This window comes from Stylophora pistillata, chromosome 5 (genome assembly GCF_964205215.1).
Source record: "Stylophora pistillata chromosome 5, jaStyPist1.2, whole genome shotgun sequence".
NCBI lineage: Eukaryota > Metazoa > Cnidaria > Anthozoa > Scleractinia > Pocilloporidae > Stylophora > Stylophora pistillata.
In genome coordinates this window covers 19105716-19129033 of record NC_142523.1, presented here as the reverse complement: position 1 = coordinate 19129033, position 23318 = coordinate 19105716, and the positions used below count along the sequence as shown (strand labels likewise).

The following is a 23318-nucleotide window of genomic DNA, read 5'->3' as shown; positions in this document are numbered from 1 at the left end:
TCACAGTGAACAGTTAATGCTTGAAAATGCTGAGCAAGACAAGCCCAGGACTGTTAACTAACCTTGTTTGTTCCTGTTACGAGTTGCTGTTTATTTATTTATTTATTTTTCGTTTTGTTCAGAAATATATTAAGGCATTAATAGATTCTTTGAAGAAAAAGGGGATGTTGGTAGGACTGCTGTAATTGGTCAGCAGTGTTATGCATGCGAAGAAGCGTCTGTGTGTTTGGTGTAGAAAGCATGACTGACAGCCTGAATAAAGTTTGCTTGTTGTGTTAGTCCAGCTGTTCCTGTTTATGTCTGTATCAGCCAGTCAAATAACCTCTGGGCTTCCTTTTTCTTCATAAGAGTTCTTGTTAGTTTTTTAAAAAAAAGTATTGTATTATATACACTACCCTTCTCTTCTTAACCAAAATGATAGCAATCATGTCAGAGGAGAAAACAGAAAGTGTACCTGCCAACAGCTTCTGTAGCATTCATGGAAAAGCTGGAAGAAATTTTTCCATGGATTCATTCCTTGGGCACAAGGACAATTCTTTAAAGGCAAACTTGGATCTCCTTAAGCCAAATTTCAAAGAAGAGTTTGCCCAGTGAATAGCAAGTTTAATTGGTGTCAATGATGGTATTTTGATTGATAATGGTGTACATCAGCATTGTAAGAAATCAAGAGATGACACCAGACCCGATGCTTTCTTGCACATCCCAGGAAGAGCAGGTTATCACTCCTTTCCAAAATTAAGTGCAAACCTTGTCAATGAAATAGATTGTAGAGACTTGTGCAGATGGATATGCACAAGGCTACATGAATAGGCTGAAATTTATAGAAATGAGTTGCTGTGAAGTCACTTCACACCATAGCAGACCGCATATCACAGTTAAAATTATACCCAAAAAATGGATGGTCATCTTTCACTACGTAATAGAGAAGAATAAGTTAGTTAATTTAAGTATCATTAAAAAAACACACTCAGTTAATAAAATTTGAGGATATGACATGGCTCTGTCACCAGGTAAATCAACCAAGAAGCCATACCTTGACTATTCATTATTATTATTGCGATGCATTATTTTTAGATCGCAAATGCCTTGTACTTTTCTTTTTATTGTTCTTTTTCAAACAGTGCTAATTGAAGTAAAATTTTGCGCACACTATGCTTAGTGTCATTTCTTTACATTATGTAATGTAGCATGTATTTAAACCATATTGTTCATTGTAGTTTGTTCAGTTTTACCTAATACATTTTACTGTATTTTCGTTGTACCACTTCATGCAGCTTCTTCGCTGTCTGAGGCAGTGACTCATCAGTATCCCAACAAATGTAAGTTTTGTATTATCTAGTTGCATCTTTATTTTTATTGTAGTTTTCTTAAATGGATTTAGTTTAATTTATATTGTAGATCAGTAGCACGCTTGTCACGCGCAAATGGAAAAATCACGGATTTGCTCGAATCTTTTAAGAATTTCTCGGCGCACAATGATCGGACCTGCTTGAGACTTTCCAAAATAGTTACACATATGTTAAAGATGATTTTGGACTAAACAGAGGTAGAATAAAGGTTTTTTGAAAAAATTGAATCGGAGCCGAATTGTAAAGTTAGCGACAAAAACATGGCGTCACGCGTAACTCGCGTGGGCTTCACTATTCACTGTTTTTCTGTTTTTGCCAGCGTAAGTTTCGTCTATAGCCGTAAAACTTAACAGGTGATGAAAATGGTTCCCTTTTAAGCGAAGTGGCAAACAAAATCCTGACAATTGGGGCTAAATCTTTGTTAAAATCAACAAAAGTGTTCAACATATAATGCATCACGCTTAAAGCTTGGTAGAGACAGATCATTTTCAATTCATTGTGCGAGTCATAATTCCCGAGTGACAGAACAATTTAACCTCAAAATGTAATGCTCATAAGTTGCTTTTCGCTCTCCTTCCGTTTTTTGTGTTTTTATTGAAGCGTTGTCGAGATATGAATTTTTTTCTGCGTTCTAAACAGTTGGCAAGCGGTGTGATCTGCCGCGCGATAATTCTGGTCATACACCGAATCTAAATATGGCGGACGGCGCGGGGAGAATGGGCCGTACGTCACGTAAACGAGGCTGGTCAGTCATCTAGTTTTCCCGCCGTCTTTGAAATTTTTGCTGAAAACATGGAAACTGAACTTACTGAGGAAGATATTGTGGGAGCTAGCCTCTGTGGAAGACAGCCCTGTTCTCTGAAGAACGACGAGCTTCGTTTCTGGCTCAAATGTCGTGGAGATTCTTTGAAAGGCACAACTTGTTAAGCGGTAGGTGAGACAGACTGATAAATTCACTTTCACTTCTTTGTAAGCTTTACTTTCGGAGATAGTTGAAACATTCGAAGCGATTGCAGTTTAATCAAAAGAAAAATAAAGGAGATTATCACTTTATAAAAGTCAGCAATATTACAGAATTGTTATAGTTGGATTATTAATAAGAAATAGGACCGTTTCGCGCTTTTCGACTCGCCAAACTTGTCAACCCTCTCTTAATACGAGTTTGTTAGTTAAAAATCACTTAATATCAGCAGTCATTTCAAATGTGCAATGTTATTTATTGTTTTGCTGCTTTAGATTTATATAAGGGAACTTTCTTTTTCAGAGTCGAAGAATACATTAAATCCGGCAGAGATAAAAATGTGATCGACCCAGATGACGACAAGATATACACAAAACGTAAACGATTAAAAACAGCGCACAACAATCCAAGTGACAAGTCAAATTTCTCTTTTACACCCTTGTATCCTAAAGATGGATGGGGTAAAAGTCTTCAAAGGATGCCGTTTTTCACACGAGCTGAAATGAATTTGCATATTGCCAAGACAGGGAAGAATCTTGACCCAAGTAAAAATCATTCTGTGCCGACATGTATCAGGAAAGCGACGACATTCGAAAAAGATCGCTATTTGAAAGACATTGAAACTGCTAGTGACTCAAATTTCTTTTATTTTAAAGCACGTTGCTACCATAGCTTTAGAAAAAACGACCCACCCCATGACATAAAAGTGGCTTTGTCGATCATTTCTGGAAGTGTTATCCATGCAATTTGCACCTGTATTACAGGAGAACTCGGATATTGCAACCATACATTAGCATTGATGCTTATAATCTGCAAATATAGTTTACATGAATGTAATCATGTGAACGATCTAGACAATGAGGATGAAATGAACCCTAAGGAAGCCTGCACTTCAAGATTGCAACTTTGGCATAAGAGAGGTAGAGGAGCTGTGATAAAACCGCAACCAGTGATGGATGTCTTTGTGTCTAAAACCAAAAGTGAAGCTAAAATATCTACTACTTCAAGGGAACCAGGAGTCAAGTGTCTTTTGTATGAGGCTAGAAACTCCATACAGAATCAGAGACAAGCTGAATCTAAACTTCAACTAAAACTTGAGGCTATAAATCCCAAAATGGCCCTGGCACAAATCATGGCATCCAATACTTCCAACCAACCAGATTGTAGTGAATCAAAATTTGGCAGTTATGCTCAGGGATCATATGGGAGCTACCAACTAGCTTTTACTGAAGACAACTTTAATGTGTACATGGACATATCTTCATTCTCAAGAGTACCTTTACAAGAAATCTATGAATATCCATTATTTCCTTTGATGGATAACCAAGATGATGTTTACACAATACCAGAAGAACTTGAGGAAGCAGAGCAGAGATTACTAAGAAACATTAAAGTGGACAAATCTCAAGTGAATGACATTGAAATTAAAACAAGAGGGCAATCAGGCAGTGAGGAATGGAAAAGGGAAAGAAGGTTTAGATTTACTGCTTCCAATTTTGGATTGATTGTGAACAGAAAAAAACAACATGAGTCCCTTGTTAACAACCTTCTACATCCAAAACCTATAAATAACAAATTTACCAGGCATGGGAATCAATATGAAAGTATCGCAATAAGACAATACCAGAAGTACATGCATTCAGTGAAAGAGCCGGTTTTAGTTTACAAGTCAGGTCTTGTTGTTTGTTTAACCTCACCATACCTTGGTGCCTCCCCAGATGGCAAAGTTGTAGACAAAGGCTGTAACTCACCTTTTGGGCTTATTGAAGTCAAATGTCCAGAGACAAAGTTTATGGTAACACCCCTTGATGCCTGTTCTCATGATGGGTTCTTTTTAGAAAATTGTGATGGCCAGCCAAAGCTGAAACGAGACCACTCTTACTACAAACAGGTTCAGGGCCAGCTAGGAATCACAGGAGCCAAGTGGTGTGATCTTGTTGTTTATACAAGCAGAGGAATGAGCATTGAGAGAATCCCATTTCAGGAACAGTTCTGGCTCAATCTACAACAACGTCTGAAAGATTATTACTTCACACACTTTATCTCCAAAGCAGCCAGTGAGTTTAGCAAAAGTCAATGACTTGTTTCAAAACCTTTTATGCAAAACATAAAAATGACATTCTAATTCATGGATACAGCAACTTTTCTAGTAAATAGGATAAAATCATGTTCAGAAAATATGGAATACTATTTTGCATAATAAACCATAGACAGACTGCAAATTGAAACAATGGGGTGACAATTAGTTAGGTTACATTTAATTTGGCCTGATTATATAAAGTGCCAGGGTTTACCAATGTGTTTTGTCTCCCCTGCTAGTTAAAGGAAAAAGAAAGCAGCTTGGTCAGCCCACTTCATAATAATCAGGACCTTGTGTCACACTTTAATTAAATTGTATCTTTCAATTGCATTGTGTTGTTCTCATTGTGATCTATCTATGATACACTTGGATGGCTAATTTAATCACTTATATCAAAGCTGTGCAACTCCAGCAAATTACTGAAGAGTAATAATTGCGTGATTTTCCTTCTAATTTGTGAGTGACATTTAACAAAAGAAAACAATGAGTTTTAACACTAATGCTATTTAATAGTTAGGATATTCGTTTAATGATGAGGAAAAAGACACTGTACTTGTAATAGCCATGTATTGGCACTACATTTTAATTACCTTTGAAAGAAATGAAACTTAACAATTACCAAATGTACCTGTGTATCATAGTTACAGGCTTTAGTACAATACTTGATACAAATGAAATTTAACAAAAGTTTGTTTTTGGTTAAGGATGAAAAGTAGATTTCCATATGGGTGTGTTAATAAAGGCATTATGATTAACACATTGAATATGTAAAATGCGTACTGATTGTCATATTGATATACATGCTTGACCACACAAAGTATGGTTGGGTCATTCATTCTGATATGAGAGGGTCATGTGTATTGCATAGGAATGCACATACAGACCACATTTGATTAACCACTCCAAACATGCTGAGGGGAATCACTTTGTCCCAGATATGAAAGTTCTTTATTTTGTTAATAGCCCTCTCAACATGAATTCTTACGCTAGCTATTTGCTGGGTTTTGACAACATTTTCAGCAGACATTTGTGAATCACCTCCTAAAAATGGTGGGATGTTGTTCTGGACACCCAAAGGTAACAAGTCATCAATTTGAAACCCTTTGTCTGCCATGACCTGGTCACCACATTCAAAATCTTGAGCCAGGAAACCACTCCTCGTTACAATTTCTCGGTCACTGATGTTCCCTGTGTAAAGCTGGCTGATAAATGTTATTGCTCCGCTGGGAGCAATACCGATCAAGGCCTTTAAGGTGACATGATTTTTATACGAACTAAAAAGTTCACTGTTTAAAAGCAAACTGCTAGGCATTTCACATCTCACCTCTGTGCAGTCTATTATGACTCTCGTGTGAGGGTATTTTTCTTTGAATATAGCTGGCATAGTCTCATCAATAGTCCTCCTTGAAGGCCATATACATATAGGAGCAAATTTAAGGTACATGAAGTTTATCCAAGTAACAAAAATTCTGCTAATGGTTGACTGCCCAACACAATACAGATGAGCCAGATGTAGTTCTGCAAAGCCTCTCCTGAGTCGGCATATTACAATGAAGAACTGGTCCCTTGGTTTGATTTTGCATTTGGGTCCCCTCTTGTTGTTCACATATTGTTCAGTCTGTTCACTCCCTTCTTCATAAAAGTCATCTGGTAAGTCTTCACTTGCTTTTTCTTTGGGTCGTATGTTTTCACAATCTGTTCCTGGATCAAGGTATTCCAACATCGCGTTAAAGACGTTTATGTTTGGAAAACCAGTATAAAAAGCAACATCTTGGTCACGATCGAACCGATCAACACAAAATGTTCTCGATTCTAGGCTCGAGTTGGTGTCTTCGAGGCTCCTTACTTTTGATTGGAGACTTTCGTTTTCTTTTAAAAGTTCCTCGGAACGTCTCTTTTGTTCAGCTAATACTTCCTCAAGGCACACCAATTTGTCTTGTAATTCCTTACAAGAAATACAAGTGTTATCATCCTCCATACTATCTCCAGAATGTTGCTCTTCTTCTACAGCCGATTCAGCAATAACACATTTCTTCTCAGTACTATATCCAGAATGTTGCTCTTCGTCTACAGCCGATTCAGCAATAGCACATTTGTTCTCCGTACGATCTCCAGAATGTTGCTCTTCTTCTACAGCCGAATCAGCAATAACAGATTTGTTATTTTCTGCTGTTTTGTCCAACTCTCGCTTCCTGGACGACGAAGCAGTCGAACGCAATCGGTTTTTGGGCGGCTTTCTCTTCTTTCGAGAAACACTCCAGATAAATCTTGACGGAACTGACGTTTCCAATGGATGAACCCGTCCAGTTAATGTTTTTCTCAGATCAGACGGCTTGAAATGTAGTGAGCAAACTTTAGTTTTGTCAGTTACTTGGAAATCCCTCCCTTCGTCGCGTCGAATGGCGTGAATCCATTGTTTTCTCCTTGAACGCTCCTTTGGGAAGTTGAAAAACGAAACTTTTTCGCCTTTTCCCGACTTGTAACCTCTCTGAGTGCAACCAACAACGCAGCAGTGTGAAGGCATAGTTTGAACGAGGTACAATCTCGATGCAAATCAATAAAAAGCTTCGTATAAAAACTAGCTCAATGAATATAAACATTTGAGTTTGCAAAGCTGTCGACTGACCAGCCTCGTTTACGTGACACAAGGCCCAATCTCTCCGCGCCATTCGCCATATTTAGATTCGGTGTATTGAATTTCCCAATCGTCTTGTTTACGAAGAGTGCACTGGAGCGTGTAAATGTTAACATACGCAAAATGCTCAAATAACAAGCTAAATTTTGCTACCAAAATTGATCGAATCCGTTGAAAGCCGACGAAAATATTAGCAATAAGTTTTGTTCGAAACATTTGGTCGACAAGTTTGATCCTGAGGAAGGTAAGTGATCGAATTTCGAGAAAAAACAAGCGCGACGCTCTAGTCATTTTGACGGCTTCCTTCGCTTCCAAATCGTCCCAAAGTCTACAGAATCAAGCATTGTTTTCGATTTCCTTATTAGGAAGTAAAATATTGCATTTCGTCAGAAATGAGCGGGAAACCCCCTGAGCACGTGCCGCATGTTTCAAGGACGCAGTCAAGTACACGTAAGTACAAAAGGCTGTGTTGTTCGCAAGCACAAGGCTGTGAAATTGAATGCAAAGATTATGGATTCTGGAGTTTCTAGGATTCAAATGTGGCGAGAACAAAAGAAGAAGGAAAGACAAGAGAAAAGAAGAGCACATTATGAGAAAAACCGAGAGAAAATTATTGAAAAGGTCGTGGAAGCCAGAAAGAAAAGTCGAGAAGCCAAGAGCGGACAACGGCGGAATGTTCCTATCAAAGATGCCACAAAGAAACGTCGGCGCGAACGAAACCAGCAAAAGACAGGTTCAAAAAATAAAGGGAAACTTGAGGAACAGAGAAAGATGGCTAGAGAACGAAGTAAGCGATACCGTCAAAAAAAGAAAGACCAAAATGCACAGGTTCAAGCGGAAGCCACACCGATCGACGTTACTGGTACGCCGTTCCCAAACAGGATGGCCAAGAAACGTGCCATTGGACGAACTAAGAAGAGTCTCCCAGATACACCGGAGAAGAAAGCAGAAATAATGGCAGCTATATCAGAAAGTCCACGTACAAGGAAAGTACTCGAGAAACGCGGACTAATGAAAACACCAGAAGAGGAGAAAGAAGTGAATGCACTGAAAGCGCTTGCTAGCGATCTCACCCAAGGCCTTAAAGCCGTCAAAAATGACAAGTCAAACAAAGGAAGAGCTGCACTTGTCGCGGCAAAATCACTTTCTTTTGGTCAAAATGTTAAAAAGAGTAGAAGCCAGAAGACACTTTCAAAGCTCATAGCCTTGGATAGAAGAAGCATCAAGTCGGGAATTGAAAAACGCGAAATGATCTTAAAAGGTGAAGAGTCAAGCTGGCTTGCAACCAAACGAAAAACCAGGCGGGATGCAGTCACTGAAGAAACCAAAGAGCTTGTTTATGATTATTGGAAAATGGTAGCAAGTAGACCGACAGGAAACAAGAAAGACTTGATTAGAAAACGCGTTGGAGTGAAAACGTGGGTTGAACATCCGAAACACGTGCTTGAAAAAACCCAAACGGAAGCCTACGTAGAGTTTGCGTCAATGCATCCAGAGATAAAGATATCTCAGCGAAAATTTGAAAACCTGAAGCCTTATTTTGTTAGGGGGGCAAGGGAACGAGATAGGCAGACTTGCATGTGTCGTCAGCACGTTGAACTTCAAATTGTCTTCAAAGACTGCATGAAGTTTAGGAAGAGAGTGATTGATGAAAGCAGGGAAGCTAATCAAGCAGCTACAGAAGTGTATAACTCAGTTGGAAATATTATTGCGCAAACACTTTGTCCCAAACCCGAAGATCAAGACTATCATAAATTGAAATGCTTGAAAAGGGAGTGCAAAGACTGTGGAGTTCACAACTTGGTTTTGTTGCCAGAGGAGAAAGGTGTTGGCAATCACGAAGTGAAATGGAAGCGTTATGACTATGTGTCGACTGGAAAACTTACCACTGATGGAAAAGACATGAAGAAAATAGCCCTTGTCGAGAAGTGCACAGGACCAAAGGAACTGTTTGATTATTTTATTCAGCTGTTAGGACAGTTTCCTTACCATTCCTTTCTTGCTAAATGGCAGAGGGAGCAGCTAGATTCTCTTCTTGAAAACCTTCCTCTTGATCAAGCTGTGTGCATCCACGACTATTCCGAGGGTTATGCCTGTCGGTTTCAAGATGAAATCCAGTCCCAATACTTTGACGTAAACAAAGTAAGTCTTCATGTCACAATTCTTTACAGGCATTCAAGTGCTGAGGTGGATGGCATCCAGAGCACAGAAGAGGAACCAGCAATTTGTAAAGAGCATTTGTTTGTGATTTCCGATGACGTCACCCAGGATCATGACTCTGTCCTTCACATCCAGAAGTTAATTTCAAACCATTTAGAAGAATCAAACTGCACTATCAAGAAAATGCATGAATTCACAGATGGATGTGCAGGACAGTACAAGAGCCGACACTGCTATGGTGACCTGTCATGTTCCCTGGCAACTCTTGGATATACAGTCCAGCGAAACTACTTTGCCACCTCCCATGCAAAGGGAGAACAAGATGCAGCTGGCTCCCATGTCAAACAGAAGGCAACCTCAGCAGTTCTCTCCAGGAAAGCCACACTATCAAATGCAAAAGATCTTTGTAACTTTCTGAAAGAGAACTTCTCTGAACCAGCTGCTTCCTCATTTCCTGCTAGGCAGAAGTCAGTGCAGTTAAAGCGGCGCATCTTTTTCTATTTGCCATCTACTGGGGAGCTGAGTGTTGCACGTAACAGGGACGGTGGAAGATTCTGCACTGTCAAAGGCATCCGCCAACTACACTCTGTAAGAACTTGCAGTGAACAGCTAAAAGTCTACACAAGAGAAAGGTCTTGTTACTGCCATGGTTGCATTGTTGAGGATTTTGACAGCTGTGAAAATAAGGAATGGGTGGGCAACTGGAAGGAGATTGTTCTGTCAAGAGAGCCCTCAGGTGTCATGACCAGGACAACTGAAGATGCAAGCACCATTGAACATTCAGTTCAAGTTGCCGACCTGGCAACGAAAGAAAGCACTGTGGCTGTGGCAGCTGAAGATGATAGCCACTATGATTACTACCTCCTTAAAGTTACTAGCAATGGAGTCATTTCCCTTCAAGAAAACTTTGAGGATCCTTATAGTGGAAGCATTTATTCCAAAGGAGAAGCTGTTCTTCTTGGAAATTTCTTTTTAAGGGAGAACATTATTGATCGCACATACAAACTAGATGATAAGGTGGCAGGAGTATTCCCAGGAACTGTGCGGTACATTTGTGGACCACTTGTGTCAAAGCGAAGGAGAGCAAGACCAATTTATCAAGTTCCGTTGGATGAACATGAACAAATTCTGGCATCCCTTTAACTGTTTTTGCTCTTAGTAGCTTCAAATTTACATTTTTTGCCGAAACTTTCCTTAAAATATGGTATTTATGCATTTTTTTAAAAAAAGGGCGTGGTCGCATTGCATCATGGGTAATAGAAAATTAGCTTGAAAGGCGTCCGAATTGATCAAGATGACCTAATTTCAAGATAGGAACTAATTTCCTTCCCTTTCTGACTTATTTCTAACAAAAATAGATTCATTAAAATATTTTTCAATTTTACCCCAATGTTACGCCTTTGTACATCAGAACTGTGCTACTGATCTGTAAAAGGTTTTTGTTTGCTATTTTCTTTGCAGTTTTAACTTCACTCCGATTTGTTTTGTTCCATCTATGCCGGCCACTGTTATCAATTATGGAAATTAAATATTGTGAAACTCATGTTAAAAACTGTCCTGGAGTTTTCCTTACTAAAGAATTAGTCACGCCCATGGCAGTTATATTGTTTTCATCATAGTTTATAGCATTCTTGTGATAATAATCGATCACATGTTCACATTTTTTCTTAGCTTGAAGATATTTAAATTCTCAATTACAAAAGAATTCTCATTGGCCTGAAAGGTATTTAACCCTAAAGCTGAAGTAGTTTGTTTTGTCTCTAAGAGATTTAAAAAATGCAATAGTCATCTCCACTCAAAGATGGAACAGGTTCAATAAAGTTTGTCTTGTAGGAGGAATATATTGATAAACTGGCTGTCAACACAACTAACTTGTTCAAAAACCTGAGGTTACAGGTCTCTTAGAATCATTATAATGATACAAGGAGTTATCTTAACACTTCAAAGACTTAAGCCCAGAACAATCAGCTGCGTTAGGAAGACCACTGGCTGATTTTGATGTTATGGCTTCAAGGTTGATAACAATTCGGTGTGAAATCATGGGCATACAGCAAGCCACTAACAAACTTTCATGTGTTTCATGTTTTAAATGAACTTATCCCTTACACAGATAACATGTTGGGAGATTGCTAGTCATGTGGTGTTTCCTAGCTGCTAGAAAATTATGTTATAACATGGAATCTCTGCATAATAGTCATTACTGAAAATAACAAAAAGCGTTAGTTCACTTTGCCACACCAACAGCTCCAACACCATTGAGCTGTGTTGGATCCAGATTAGGAAATAAAGGAAGCAATAACACCAAATGATATCACACTCACAATTTCCGAAGAAAATTAACAGAGAAATTGTTATCCAATTTGACAGCATCACGTGAAAACTCTTGTTAGTAGAAATAACTAACATCGTGAACTTTGACCTCTTATAAAAAAATTAAAAAGAACCAGGACATTCAATTTAAACATTACCTTGTCAACATTTTCCAATGTTACTGTTATTCCTAGTACAATGATTTTTAACATCAAATCATTCATTTTCTTGATGAGCATTTAGTACTAAATACCTTTGCACTGTTAGTTAAAATTTTTGTACACTGAATAACTAATTAATGTGCAAGTTTCAATTTTTTTAAAGATAATTATATCATTAGATTAATCATTACAAAGGTACATGTAATGTACCTTTGTCTATACTTTCCAAAGTTAGTGTTATTCCTAATTTATGCAATGTCACCTTTACCAGTTTGTGTATGCCTAAGCATCTCCAAATCCATCATCACCATTTGTCCACTCAGTTCCAGCCAGCTCAGTGAATATAAGCCCAGTGAATATCACCCCAGTGAATATCAGCTCAGTGAATATAAGCCCAGTTTGCAGTCTGCTGGTAATCCAGCCTCTGCTTGTCAACTCTCTTATACTAATGCACAACAGAGCTGTTTCCCTTAGTCTGTTGGTTGTCATCAAGGCAACCCAAACTTCAACACCCAACACCAATCAGCCTACCATGCAGGACAAAGCTGAAAAGATCCAAGAGACCCTTGAAAATTCTCAAGCAGTTCAGGCAACAGTAAATGCCTAACTTATTGCTATCCAATCCAATCGAATCCAAGTTTATTTCGCACTAATCAAATTAATACATTATAAGAAGACTTATATAACAACGTGAAGAAGATAATGAGAAGTTGATATCATGCAAGTTTGTATATGTGTGCACAGTGACTAAAGTAGCCCTAGCTTTCGTGTTGGTCACTGTCCCATTTAAGTAAATAGAGGGGTCCAAGATATAAGCGTGAGGTAATAATAAATTAGGGTATTAAGAGAATAGTTCTTAATATAAATATATAGAATGAATACTAGACTTCTTAATACAGCGAGATAATATACTACATTTTAGAATTTATGATAAAAAAGAAAAAGAGGAGAAAAAAAGTAAAGAAAAGAAAAAGAAAGAAAGAAAAGAAGGAGAAAAGAAGGAGAGTAAAAATAATCTAATTATATATTCTACTGCTGCATTGTTCAAGGAAGACAAGAAGCTTAAGAGAGAAGGGTATGAGCTGTTTTCATTATCATTGGTTTTTTAATAGAAAGGTTTTATAATTTCTTTTAAAGGAAAAGCTATTAACCCTAAAACCACCAAGTTTTTTTTGAGACATTTTACAAGGAATTTTCAAAAAATTGTAAAAAAATCAGTTTTTAAGATTTTTGTTTGAAATTTTCACTGTTGGCAGCCAAGAGGTAGATATTTAAAAAAACGGTTTTAAAGAAATATACCCCTGTAGGGTTTTTCAGCACTGAGATTAAACACAGTTATATTGACCTAAAAATTTTCCGAAATTTTGGCTTGCAAGAGCTCTTGTGTCACGAAATGAACGCAGGAGACTGGGGAAACTACTTCACAGGTTACCCTCAACTATCCGGAATCAAAATGGCGTCTGTTTACTATAGTGACGAAAGTGATGAAGAAAATGTGCTTGATGAACTTCTGCAGCCTGAAAATGAGGAAACGGATGAGGAAGAAGAATCAAACTATCACGAGTGGACACTTCAGCGACTCAAAGAAGAGTTGGGTCGAAGAAATCTTTCAAAAACAGGCAGAAAACAAGAGTTGATCGATCGACTGGTTGAACATGATGAAAGCGGAGCTGTGCTGTGGTCAGATGAAGAACTTGAAGTGGAAGACCTCCCTCCTTTTCGAAAACATCCAGGCCCAACCTTCGTTGTTGGCGATGAACAAAATGCTGGAGATATATTTAATCGCTTTTTTACACCGGATTTGATAGAAGTTTTGGTTACAGAAACCAACCGATATGCACGTGGGAAAGAAGCTGTCAATTGGGTTGACACTTCTGCTGAGGAAATAAGAGCATTTCTGGGAGTAACAATTTGGATGGGCTTGAAACAAGTACCTGATCTTTATGATTACTGGTCAAACAGTACAGTTCTTTCAGTTGATGGCATAAAACATGTTTTCCCGAGGAAAAGGTACGAGGAATTGCTCCATAATTTACATTGTGCTGACAATGGCTCTGCCATCCCTGCTGGCCAGCCAGGTCATGACAAAATTCATAAGATTCGAAACGTTTTGAATATTCTCAACAGAAATTTTCAGGACAACTGGACACCACACCAGCAAAACAGTGTAGATGAGGGAATGATTCCATTCAAGGGAAGAATTGGGTTCAAACAGTACATGAAAGATAAACCTACCAAATGGGGTATCAAGGTTTGGAAGTTAGTGGATTCAGTTAGGGCCTACCTTCTCCACTTCAAAATTTATACTGGAAAAACTGATAATCCAGGAGCAAATCTTGGAGAGAAAGTTGTCCTTGATCTTTGTACTTCTCTTCCAAGGGGTATTCCCTGGAAGCTGTACTTTGATAACTTTTATACAAGTTTGTCATTAGCCAGTTCACTTCTTGAGCAAGGAATCTTTTGTACTGGGACGACCAGACCAAACCGGGTGGGGTTTCCTCATCAACTTCACATGGCCAGACTCAAAACTGGAGAGAGTAAGTGGATGATGAAAGAACCAAGATTTTTTGCACTGAAGTGGAAGGATACAAAGGATGTATATGTGCTGTCTACTATGGCAAAGCCAGGGGTAGAAGATGTCAGGAGAAAAGAGAAAGGTCATGTGGAAGGTGTTATCAAGCAGTGTCCCTCAGTCCTGGTGGACTACCGCAAGTACATGGGAGGAGTGGATACAAATGATCAACATCTGTCATATTACAAATGTTCTAGGAAGTCTAGTAAATGGTGGATGCCTGTGTTTATGCAGATGTTGGACATGGCAATTGTCAATGCATGGATTTGTGAGTGTTTTCTCAGGGGAGATCATAACTCAAGAAAGCAGAAGGTGTTCAGAGATGAGCTTGTGGTCTCTCTGTGTGGAAAATTTACAGGAAGAAAGAAAGTTGGGAGGCCCTCTGGACTCCCAGGACCAAGGTTTGACAAGGCAGAACATTGGCCTAAGAAAAGAGAACAAAGAGGTTACTGTGCTTGTGGCTGTGGAAGCCGTGGCCGTATTTACTGTGGAAAGTGCAATGTTCCTCTGACTATTGAGTGTTTTGAACTGTGGCACACAACTGCCTAACTGATGTATTTTAAAAGCTTTTTCTACTTCAAATTAAATTAAGATTTCCTTTACAATGATGTTTAAGTTGTAGAAACAGTTTTAAAGACATTTTAACAATTATTCTTACTTCCAATACCATGTATACATGTCGACGGACCATATGGTCCATTTGGTGGTTTTAGGGCTTTAGGGTTTTTAGGGCTTTTTAGGGTTTTAGGGTGGTTTTAGGGTTTTAGACTTCAATTCTTTTGGAATAGTTTCCCAAATTAGAGCCATCCCATATTTAAACGTGAATTTCCCATAGTTAGTTCTTTTACAGATTCTGTATAGGTTCTGATTGCTTGCATATCAAGTATTATAAGAATGTATATTTGCTGCAGGGAGGAAAAAGTCAGAGAAAATAGCAGGAATGCACTCTTAAGAGTGAACGTGGCAATCTTTAATTGAAAAATGTTATCCAGTTTTAGAATGTTAAGAAGGTTGTAATATGGATCGGGGCTTTCCCTACTATCTGCAAAAAGAATATTACGAATACATTTATTTTGCTTTGAGATTAACTTAATCGCAACTTATATGTGTTGCCCCAGCTAGCTATACCATAGTTCAAATACGGATAAATTAGTGTATAATATAATTGCTTCAGAGTATGAATATCAAGGTAGTACTTAATTTTTTTAATTATTCCCATGTTACGCGATATTTACATAACCTGTCGCCTATTAAGACCAGCAAAAACATGAATCAATATTTTTCACAAAATTTCCAAACACTAATTTGTGCTGTCTACTTCTCCCCAGAGAAGCATTCAGTGCTCAAGCCCAAATTCAAGTCTTCATCTCCTGTTAAAATACAGAAGTTCCAACTCAAGAAAAACCATAAGATGGCAAAAAAGGAAGAATTGATTCTCAACGAAATAACAAAAATCTAAGATCCCCAAGGAAGTGAGTCAGATTTTGACCTCCAGCAAATAAACAAAGAAACCATGGAAGCAACAGACAGCTCAGTAGAGGAAGTTCAAGGTCAAGAAAATAATACCCTGGTCAACATCACTGGCCGTATTTTAATTGATGGTGCTGCGGAAACTGTGAATGTTAACAGAAAAACTTTGACTAAACAAGAAGTCCTGTTTAGAGACAACAGTGGATCTCTATGGCTGGTCTTGTGGAAACAGGACACAAGTAAAATAAAATCAGGGCAATGTCACAAAATATCATTTATTTCCCTTGAAGAATGCAAACTATTCAACTTTAACAAAAAACAGCACCATAAATGAGGCTGACAGATTAAGGATAGATTGAGAAGTTGTTGTATTGGAGAAAAAACAATTGAAGCCGCAAGTCCCACCAGAAGGAATTATCTAAGTTCAATTTTATTGAACCCACAAGAAGTGCCACTAGAAAGTTATGGACAGTGAAAAGAAAATCCTCATATATTCTGAGTGTGGCCTAATGCAACTGAATACCAAATGTTACAGTAAAATAATGGCCAGTACTCTCACCATCACTGGGAAAGACACTAATTCCCTAGATATATTTGATGATATGATTCAACAACTGTCTACTATTGCAACAGAACAGGATGGGGAATTGGTGAAAGAATTTGCAGACCTTAGTGATGATGATATCACTGAACTGTTCTTTACTGTCAGTGGAAGGAACAGTTGTATTCTATGACAAAAATGCCAAAGAGGTGATCAAATCAATGTAAATCACAAGCAATTCTCTTTTTATAAGCTGATAGTAATTTATAACTATATTCCCATATGTAAATAGGTCTTTAAAGTAATCAATTTCTTTTACTCTAAAAGTTCTGTTAGCTGTATTCTATGCAAGTCGTTAGAATTATTTTAAAAAAAAATTCACGTTAATTTTCTAATCAATCGAAACAATGGTTTTCGTCACCAGTGGCACCTAAAAACTTCCTAGTAATGTTAATGTTTTTCCAACACTTGATACAACTATTGGTTTTATCGATGAATAAGAATTACCGTATTTGTTTCGTAGGTGAAAGTGGGAAATTCCACTTGTTTTACCTATTAAGTTCTATTAGATTTCTCTTTGTTTAAAATTTATTCATTGACCAACGAAATACATGAAGAAATAATTGATTTTTAACCTTGAGAGAGTTCCGTTAGAAAAGAAGGTAAGACAGGCGACTAAACCACTGCTACACTCGCCGCACGAAATAGGAAATACTCAGGGTGCTATGAAAGAGCTTGATCCATTTTCAAAATGGCGGATTTTACCGCGAAAACTTCGATAACAACAACAGTATACAACAGCCAACATTTTCAAAATAGAGGTTAATTCTTCGCAAAACCAAACCTCAGGGCTTATTGCGATGAGATTGTACGATTTTCTGTCCTCTGTTACTGTATATACATCAGTGTTACTTTGTAGCCGTTTGTAACCATAGTCAGGTTCATTTCAGACAAAGTTTTGTGAAAACTACCTCTGTACCAACCTGCAAACCAACTAAATATCCTGAGCAGTGAACCAAACAACAGACTACCAACCTCTTTTTGTTCATCTTTCTCAAAGACTGATCTCGCGTACACGTACGCCAATGACAGAAAATCTAAAAATTGAGACTTACGGCAAATTCAGAGGGTTGGTTTGAGGCGACCATATAACTGTCAACCATATGCGCCGAAATCAGCGAAATCATCAAAATATCTTAAAAGAAAGGAAGCTTGGTCTGAATAGTGCACTATAATAACCGTAGGTTTGAAACTTTAACAACACTAACGTAACGAAAGTGGTTCGCAAACCTTTAGGAAGCACTGATCCTGAAAAGCGTGATATTTAATGTGATCAATTTGGGTCCCAAGAGTTCCGACCGCCAGCATTCGATAGAATCTCTTCTTTCCAAAACTTCAGGAACTTTTAACCTACAATTAGGACACACAAATTGAAAAAAAAATAGAAATAGTCATTACACAGATATTTCACATGACTTCAAAGTAGATTTCGAAAGCTGCTGAGGATCATGTTTGAAGTCCAACGCAAGGCAATATTCTATCACACCTATGCGTTGCCGCTGTATGTTCGTGCAAGACGAGCTATGAAGTGAGTAACGGAGGTTTTCATTTGAAAAATCTAGCTTACCCTGACATCTAAAGTTAAATTCAACTTGTAGATACCCATTACAGTCAAGGACAGCACCAACCGAACTACACACTGTTAGGATAAAAAAAATTATGTATTCAAATGTTTTGTCCTGACACAATCACGTGTCTCCCCAGTCTCCCCGCAGCCATGATGCGGTCAGCGGTTTTGTTCTCATTTCGGTTGGTAGTTCGTGTAGATATTTGTCATCATTATTACTATTATCGTTATTTTCATTCTTATTATTCTTTTATCACCACCCTGATAATTTTCTACCCCATATATCAGTCAGGGAATGCAGACTTATCAGTGATTTTCGATTCTCAAGAGCGAAGAAAGGTAACAAACGTGGAGTTCGCGGCCTACATGTAACTTTCTATAACAAACAACGATATATTGGTGTTTAATCCCTGCTTTCGTTTCAAGCTGTCATCCATTTCCCATTACGAAATTGTTTACAGCAACACTTTTCATAAGCTGGTAGAGAGCGTCTGTTTTCCCTTCAACATTCTAACACATTTAAGTTTTACGAATGTTCTAGGGTAAAATTGAGCTTCATTGTGGACTTGAGAGAGAACAATTCAATCACATTACCGGTAGGTCAAATGTTCTTTGCCGAATTCGAAGACTTTGAAGAAGGGGAGCAATCTGTTACTAGTGTAGATGCAACACACCCAAGCATTTGCCACGCAAGGCAGCAATTATTTCAATTTTCCTCTTGTTACCTCATCTCGAATACTGCAGCCCTTTGTTTGTAGGCATAGGTACGGGTCAAAGCAACCGTCTCGAAGATGGCAACTGTTATAATTATTTTGAGAACATTAATCGGGCACAACAAATCAGTGTCATACGACGAGATGCTCACTACGGCTAGCATGACATCCTTATATTGTAGGTGCTTACACCAGGCGTTAATAGTTCTTTTTACATGCCTAAATGATACGGGCCCTACTTATATTGGAAGCCTTTTAAATACAGGCATACACCGTATAGGCTAAGAGGCGAGGAGTTGAATTTGGAATTACCTCAATTTAATCATAAATTTAGGAAGAATTCTTTTACTTATTCATTAACTAAATTATGGAACAGTCTGCTTTCTCAAGTGCGTCTTTCAAGTGATGTTAATGACTTCAGAAGAAGATTGCACGATTACCGTTTATTAGAATGTGTCTTACAGTGCACTATTGTAGCTTTTGATTGCTTTTAGAACGAGTACTGCAGTTTTACAAGTCATGCTTTTAGTATGTGGCTTTCTGTTGCTTTTAAAATTGAGCAATACTTATATGGCTGTAATCATCATAGATTTTATTTATACACGTTCGTATTTTGAACGAGTTTTTTTTAGCTCTTTGACGTAACGTGTTGAAATAAATGATTGATTAATCTAGATCTTACAATACAATTAATCTAGATCTCACAATTTGAATACAACCATCGATAAGAAAGCCTGTTTCATGATGCACTCCTTTTCATTGCGCGCGGTTGGTAACGAGGAACTCACCCAGTCACGCCAATAGCGCTCTGGATATACGATGATGAAGAAAGTGAATTTTCTTTTGTCCTAAGGACATCGCGAATGGCCAGAAGTACAGAGTTTGAGAAACAGCTACAGATTTATTCCGTTACAGAACAAGAGGGAGGTGTAATTTCCATAGGTAAACATCTGAAATAAAAAAGGACTTCAGAGTTCACCTTCCCAGAATTACTCGCAAAATAATGGGAATGTCGTTGCGAATCGTGTGAACTTGACAGCTTAGTTACCTAAGTGTTCACATCATTACTTGTTGTTGTTATTTTCTTTTTCTCTGAGCCAAATAGCACATCGCAATGTTGGCCTTTAGTATAATTTCAGAGCTGAGCAAAGAGTTTCTAGCAATCTGATTGGTCGAGCGGTTCCTTATATTTAGTTCTTATTAACCGAGCGGAAGGTCTGTATGGGAGAATCTTGACCGTGGTCGCCAGTATAGACCGAACGCAGTGAGGTCTGTACCAGCGACCGAGGTCAAGATTCTCCCATACAGACCGACCTAGCTTGGTTAATAAGATGTTTATTATATGGCTGTGTCTTATATGCCAATTTTTTATATTCTTTGTACCTTTTTTTTTCTAGACCGGTCTAGATGCCAGTCTAGATGGGAAAATCGAGAACGCTTTCAATATTGATTTCAGCCAATCAAATTCGTGAATTCGGTCGTTCCCAGTCCTTGTGAGACAAAGGCATATAATAAGACGCTATATAAACCGCTCCACGCGGTTTATATAAAAAATGTTAAAATAAAATGTTAATAAATGTTACTAAAATGTTATGATTTTAAAAATTTCTCTGTTGTTCAGCTCTAAAATTATACTAAAACAATTACTCGCCTCAGGTTCGGTGAATATTGTAGAATAATCCCCTGCCTCGATTTCATCTCGGGGATTATTCGACGATGTTCACCTCGCCTTCGGCGAATAATTGTTAAATATAATTATGTATATATATTTTTTCTATACTTTATCTACTCTCGTGTGACGCTGCATCAGTTCGGAAAATGAGTACAATTGGCGTTTCTTTAAAAGCAATTTAGGAGTTATTTAGTAAATAGACTGATTTCCAAAGGCCATTGGATGATATTGCAAGTTTCAAAATGTTGTCCGTGAAAATAGCATGAGCGTTATCCTCCTTGCGAGACTTCGAACTGGACTTAACTTGTTTGTATAACCTGCCTTAATTTCTGATTATCAGTCACAGCCTGTAGAGATAGCAAAAGAGCGTTGTTTTTCAAACTGTGCTCATTATCTACGAATAATGAGTTGATAATAAATCTTTAACAAATCCCTAGTCTTACTATACCACTTGACAAGCTTTTATTTAAATCGTGACTGCCCTTGTTACCTGTGAGGTTTCGAGTATTTGATGATGATGAGTTTTTACAAAAACTGCCACTCTACCATTGTAAAATGAAAGACGTTGACAGACACCAGTCTTGCCCCTTAAACGGTGAGATACGAGCGAGCAAACCACCAATAGCACTCGCCTATCCAAAGTTTAAGATTTTGACTGGTAGGTTTCACTTGGAAGGATACAGCACCGAAGATTACCTCATCTACACTGACAATGGATCATCGCTTCTAAACAAAAATTACTGAATTGTTAGATTCTCTCATGCGTGATTCGACATCATTTCTTCGCGGAAGTTTTGATTTGAAATGAAAATTCTTTTTGCAAAAATCCTATCATCTCTAGTTTTTATCACACTGGTTAGATCTTGTTCTAAGGCTGACAGCCGATTGCCCGAGAAATACAAGAATGGTAAGATAACTTTGCATTGTGTAGTATTCATACAGAGCCACGGCTACAAAAGTATTAGGAAAAATGTTGTTACATTTCTTGTGTGCGTTCCTAATTACCTCCGAGTGGTATTGTATTATTTTTTCCAAACTTCGTTTCGATTGTTTTGGTTCAAAAACTCGACAATGTGAACAGTGGATATTTATCACAACCTCAGCTTCTGCTTTGTTGGGAAACCGCACAGCGACAATTAATATAGAGACCACTCGGCTAATCCAAACAGCTTTAGAGCGTTTACGGCAGTTTAGATCAACTTGCTTTTTATCTAAACATTTTTGGACGAGATCGCACTTTGACCTGCAATATGACAGACTGCAATCAATCGTAACATCATCAGATTGCTGGAAAACAGTCAAACTTGAAGAGAAGAAGTGCAAATTCCTGAGTATCAAACGTTTAGCCTATGGATATTTTTTCAAATATTTTCAACGTCATCTCTATTGTGTGAGTATTCGGATTTAAAATGCAGTTCATCATTTTATTTAAAGCACGCTCTTCTGCAAAGGAAACAATATATTCATTGCTCATGCGTCAATGAGAAAGTGAAGAGGGTACCACAAGTCAACTTTTTATTCTTTATCTGGTAGCATTTATTCCCACACTATCACCAAAACTAAGATCTTATCTCACAAATGATCTTAATGGTTTGGGAAAGGACTTCTCCCCGTTGAAAATGTAAAGTCTTCTCCTTGATTATAATGGCTTCCAATACAAAAAGTAGCCAAAGATACACGTTCCCACATGACAGACACCAGTTTAACCCCTTGAAAAAGGAACTTTCCACTGACGTGGATTGAAAAGTGTCTAAGTACCTTAACCCGCTTCCCTTTCAAGTAAAACTCTGTGGACTATTTTCATCCATCGTCTTGCTTGTTTTCATTTATTACATTTAAATAACGGAGCATGCCACCAAGTGAACCGTCTGTTACAACTTGAACGTTCGTAGAAATCATGAGCAATTTTGATATGAAAAAGAAACTGACCATTGCGCCTGAAACATGGTCTGCCCAAAGATTGGAATTGCGTTTAAAAAACGGCGGAAGAGCCACGACAATAATATAACTGACTTCGCCGCTCCATAAACTACCTTTTATCATGTACTGCTTATTCCTATAAAACACTCTGAACTACGGTTAAATTGTGGTAGCTGTTCAACTTGACAAAAAACCACAGGCGGCTAAAGCCTACTGTGTGTGATTTTGGGGTCTAAAGTTCATTAACGGCAATATCTCACATATTAAGAACGAATTTTAAGCGTCAGTGGGGGTCGTTAAAAAAGGAAAAATTCCCAAAAAAAAAAATTAAGAGAAATTAAAAAAAGATAATAAAAGCAAGGAATCTAACGTGTGAAGTCTCCTTACCTTTTTTTCCGTAGCCGATTTGTTGCCAACGGTCGTTTGAACGCTGTTTTGGCGACTTTCTTTGTAACGCGTGCGGTGTTACCAGTCAATTGCATAAAAGGAAAAATTATAAAAAGAAATTAAGAAAAAATCAAAAAGGATAATAGAAGTAGAGAATATATCGTACGAAGTCTCATTAACTTTTTTCCGTAGCTGCTTTGTCGTTTACTGTCCTTTTAACGCTGTTTTGGCGACTTTCTTTGTAACGCGTGCTGTGTGACTAGTCAACCGTGTATAAAGAAAACCTATACAAAGTTGACTGGTAACACCACACGCCTTAAAAAGAGAGTCGCCAAAACAGCGTTAACAGGACAGTAAACAACAAAGCAGCTACGGGGAAAAAGTTAAAAAACTTCACATGATATATTCCTCCCTTTTATTATCCTTTTTAATTTTTTCTCAATTTTTTTATAATTTTTCCTTTTATATACTTGACTCGTAACACGGCACGCGTTATAAAGAAAGTCGCCAAAACAGCGTCCAAACGACCGTTGGCAACAAAACGGATGCGGAAAAAAGGTAAGGAGACTTCACTCGTTTTATTCCTCCCTTTTATTATCCTTTTTAATTTTTTCTTAATTTCTTTTTTGTAATTCTTCCCATTTTTAACGCTTAAAATTCGATCAGCGCTGGGACTACCTGTAAATAAACTAGCAACAAAAAGATTTTGCTTATTTAAGCATTTTTGGAACCAAGGCGTTTTGAATTCCTTTCAGCTATC

At 37.8% G+C, this 23318-nt stretch overlaps 4 protein-coding genes and 1 pseudogene across 5 annotated transcripts in view; 3 read left to right on the top strand and 2 right to left on the bottom strand.

Moving 5' to 3' along the window:
• The window catches only part of LOC148730678 (uncharacterized), a 40337-nt pseudogene extending 22326 nt beyond the window's left edge, over window positions 1–18011 (bottom strand). Inside the window, exons 1-2 of the transcript XR_016001920.1 lie at window positions 17867–18011; window positions 17530–17649 (exon numbers count right to left, since the gene is read on the bottom strand). The product of XR_016001920.1 is annotated as an uncharacterized LOC148730678 (transcript). The remainder of the gene's footprint in view (window positions 1–17529; window positions 17650–17866) is intronic.
• On the top strand, window positions 2031–4520 carry LOC148730681 (uncharacterized). Its single transcript, XM_088761688.1, has 2 exons — window positions 2031–2271; window positions 2586–4520. Exons 1-2 carry the CDS (start codon window positions 2142–2144, stop codon window positions 4388–4390), a joined length of 1935 nt encoding a protein of 644 aa, XP_088617814.1. The 5' UTR covers window positions 2031–2141; the 3' UTR covers window positions 4391–4520.
• Window positions 4845–6935, bottom strand: LOC148730680 (uncharacterized). The gene has a single exon (XM_088761684.1). The coding sequence runs from the start codon at window positions 6912–6914 to the stop codon at window positions 5223–5225; it is 1692 nt and encodes a 563-aa protein (XP_088617810.1). The 5' UTR covers window positions 6915–6935; the 3' UTR covers window positions 4845–5222.
• LOC148730679 (uncharacterized) lies at window positions 7103–10569 on the top strand. Its single transcript, XM_088761681.1, has one exon. It carries the CDS (start codon window positions 7449–7451, stop codon window positions 10326–10328), a length of 2880 nt encoding a protein of 959 aa, XP_088617807.1. The 5' UTR covers window positions 7103–7448; the 3' UTR covers window positions 10329–10569.
• Window positions 18012–22936: 4925 nt separating the features above from the next.
• The window catches only part of LOC148730677 (uncharacterized), a 1817-nt gene continuing 1435 nt past the window's right edge, over window positions 22937–23318 (top strand). Inside the window, exon 1 of the mRNA XM_088761687.1 lies at window positions 22937–23318. This exon is cut by the window's right edge and continues 334 nt beyond it. The gene's annotated coding sequence lies outside the window, so the exon portion shown is untranslated.

Excerpts from the sequence above, each read along its gene's own strand:
- LOC148730680 (XM_088761684.1), bottom strand. The coding sequence starts at position 6,914 with ATGCCTTCACACTGCTGCGTTGTTGGTTGCACTCAGAGAGGTTACAAG.
- LOC148730681 (XM_088761688.1), top strand. The coding sequence starts at position 2,142 with ATGGAAACTGAACTTACTGAGGAAGATATTGTGGGAGCTAGCCTCTGT. Across the intron at positions 2,272-2,585 it reads TTCTTTGAAAGGCACAACTT|ATTTATATAAGGGAACTTTC; the intron begins GTTAAGCGGTAG and ends TTGCTGCTTTAG.
- LOC148730679 (XM_088761681.1), top strand. The coding sequence starts at position 7,449 with ATGTTTCAAGGACGCAGTCAAGTACACGTAAGTACAAAAGGCTGTGTT.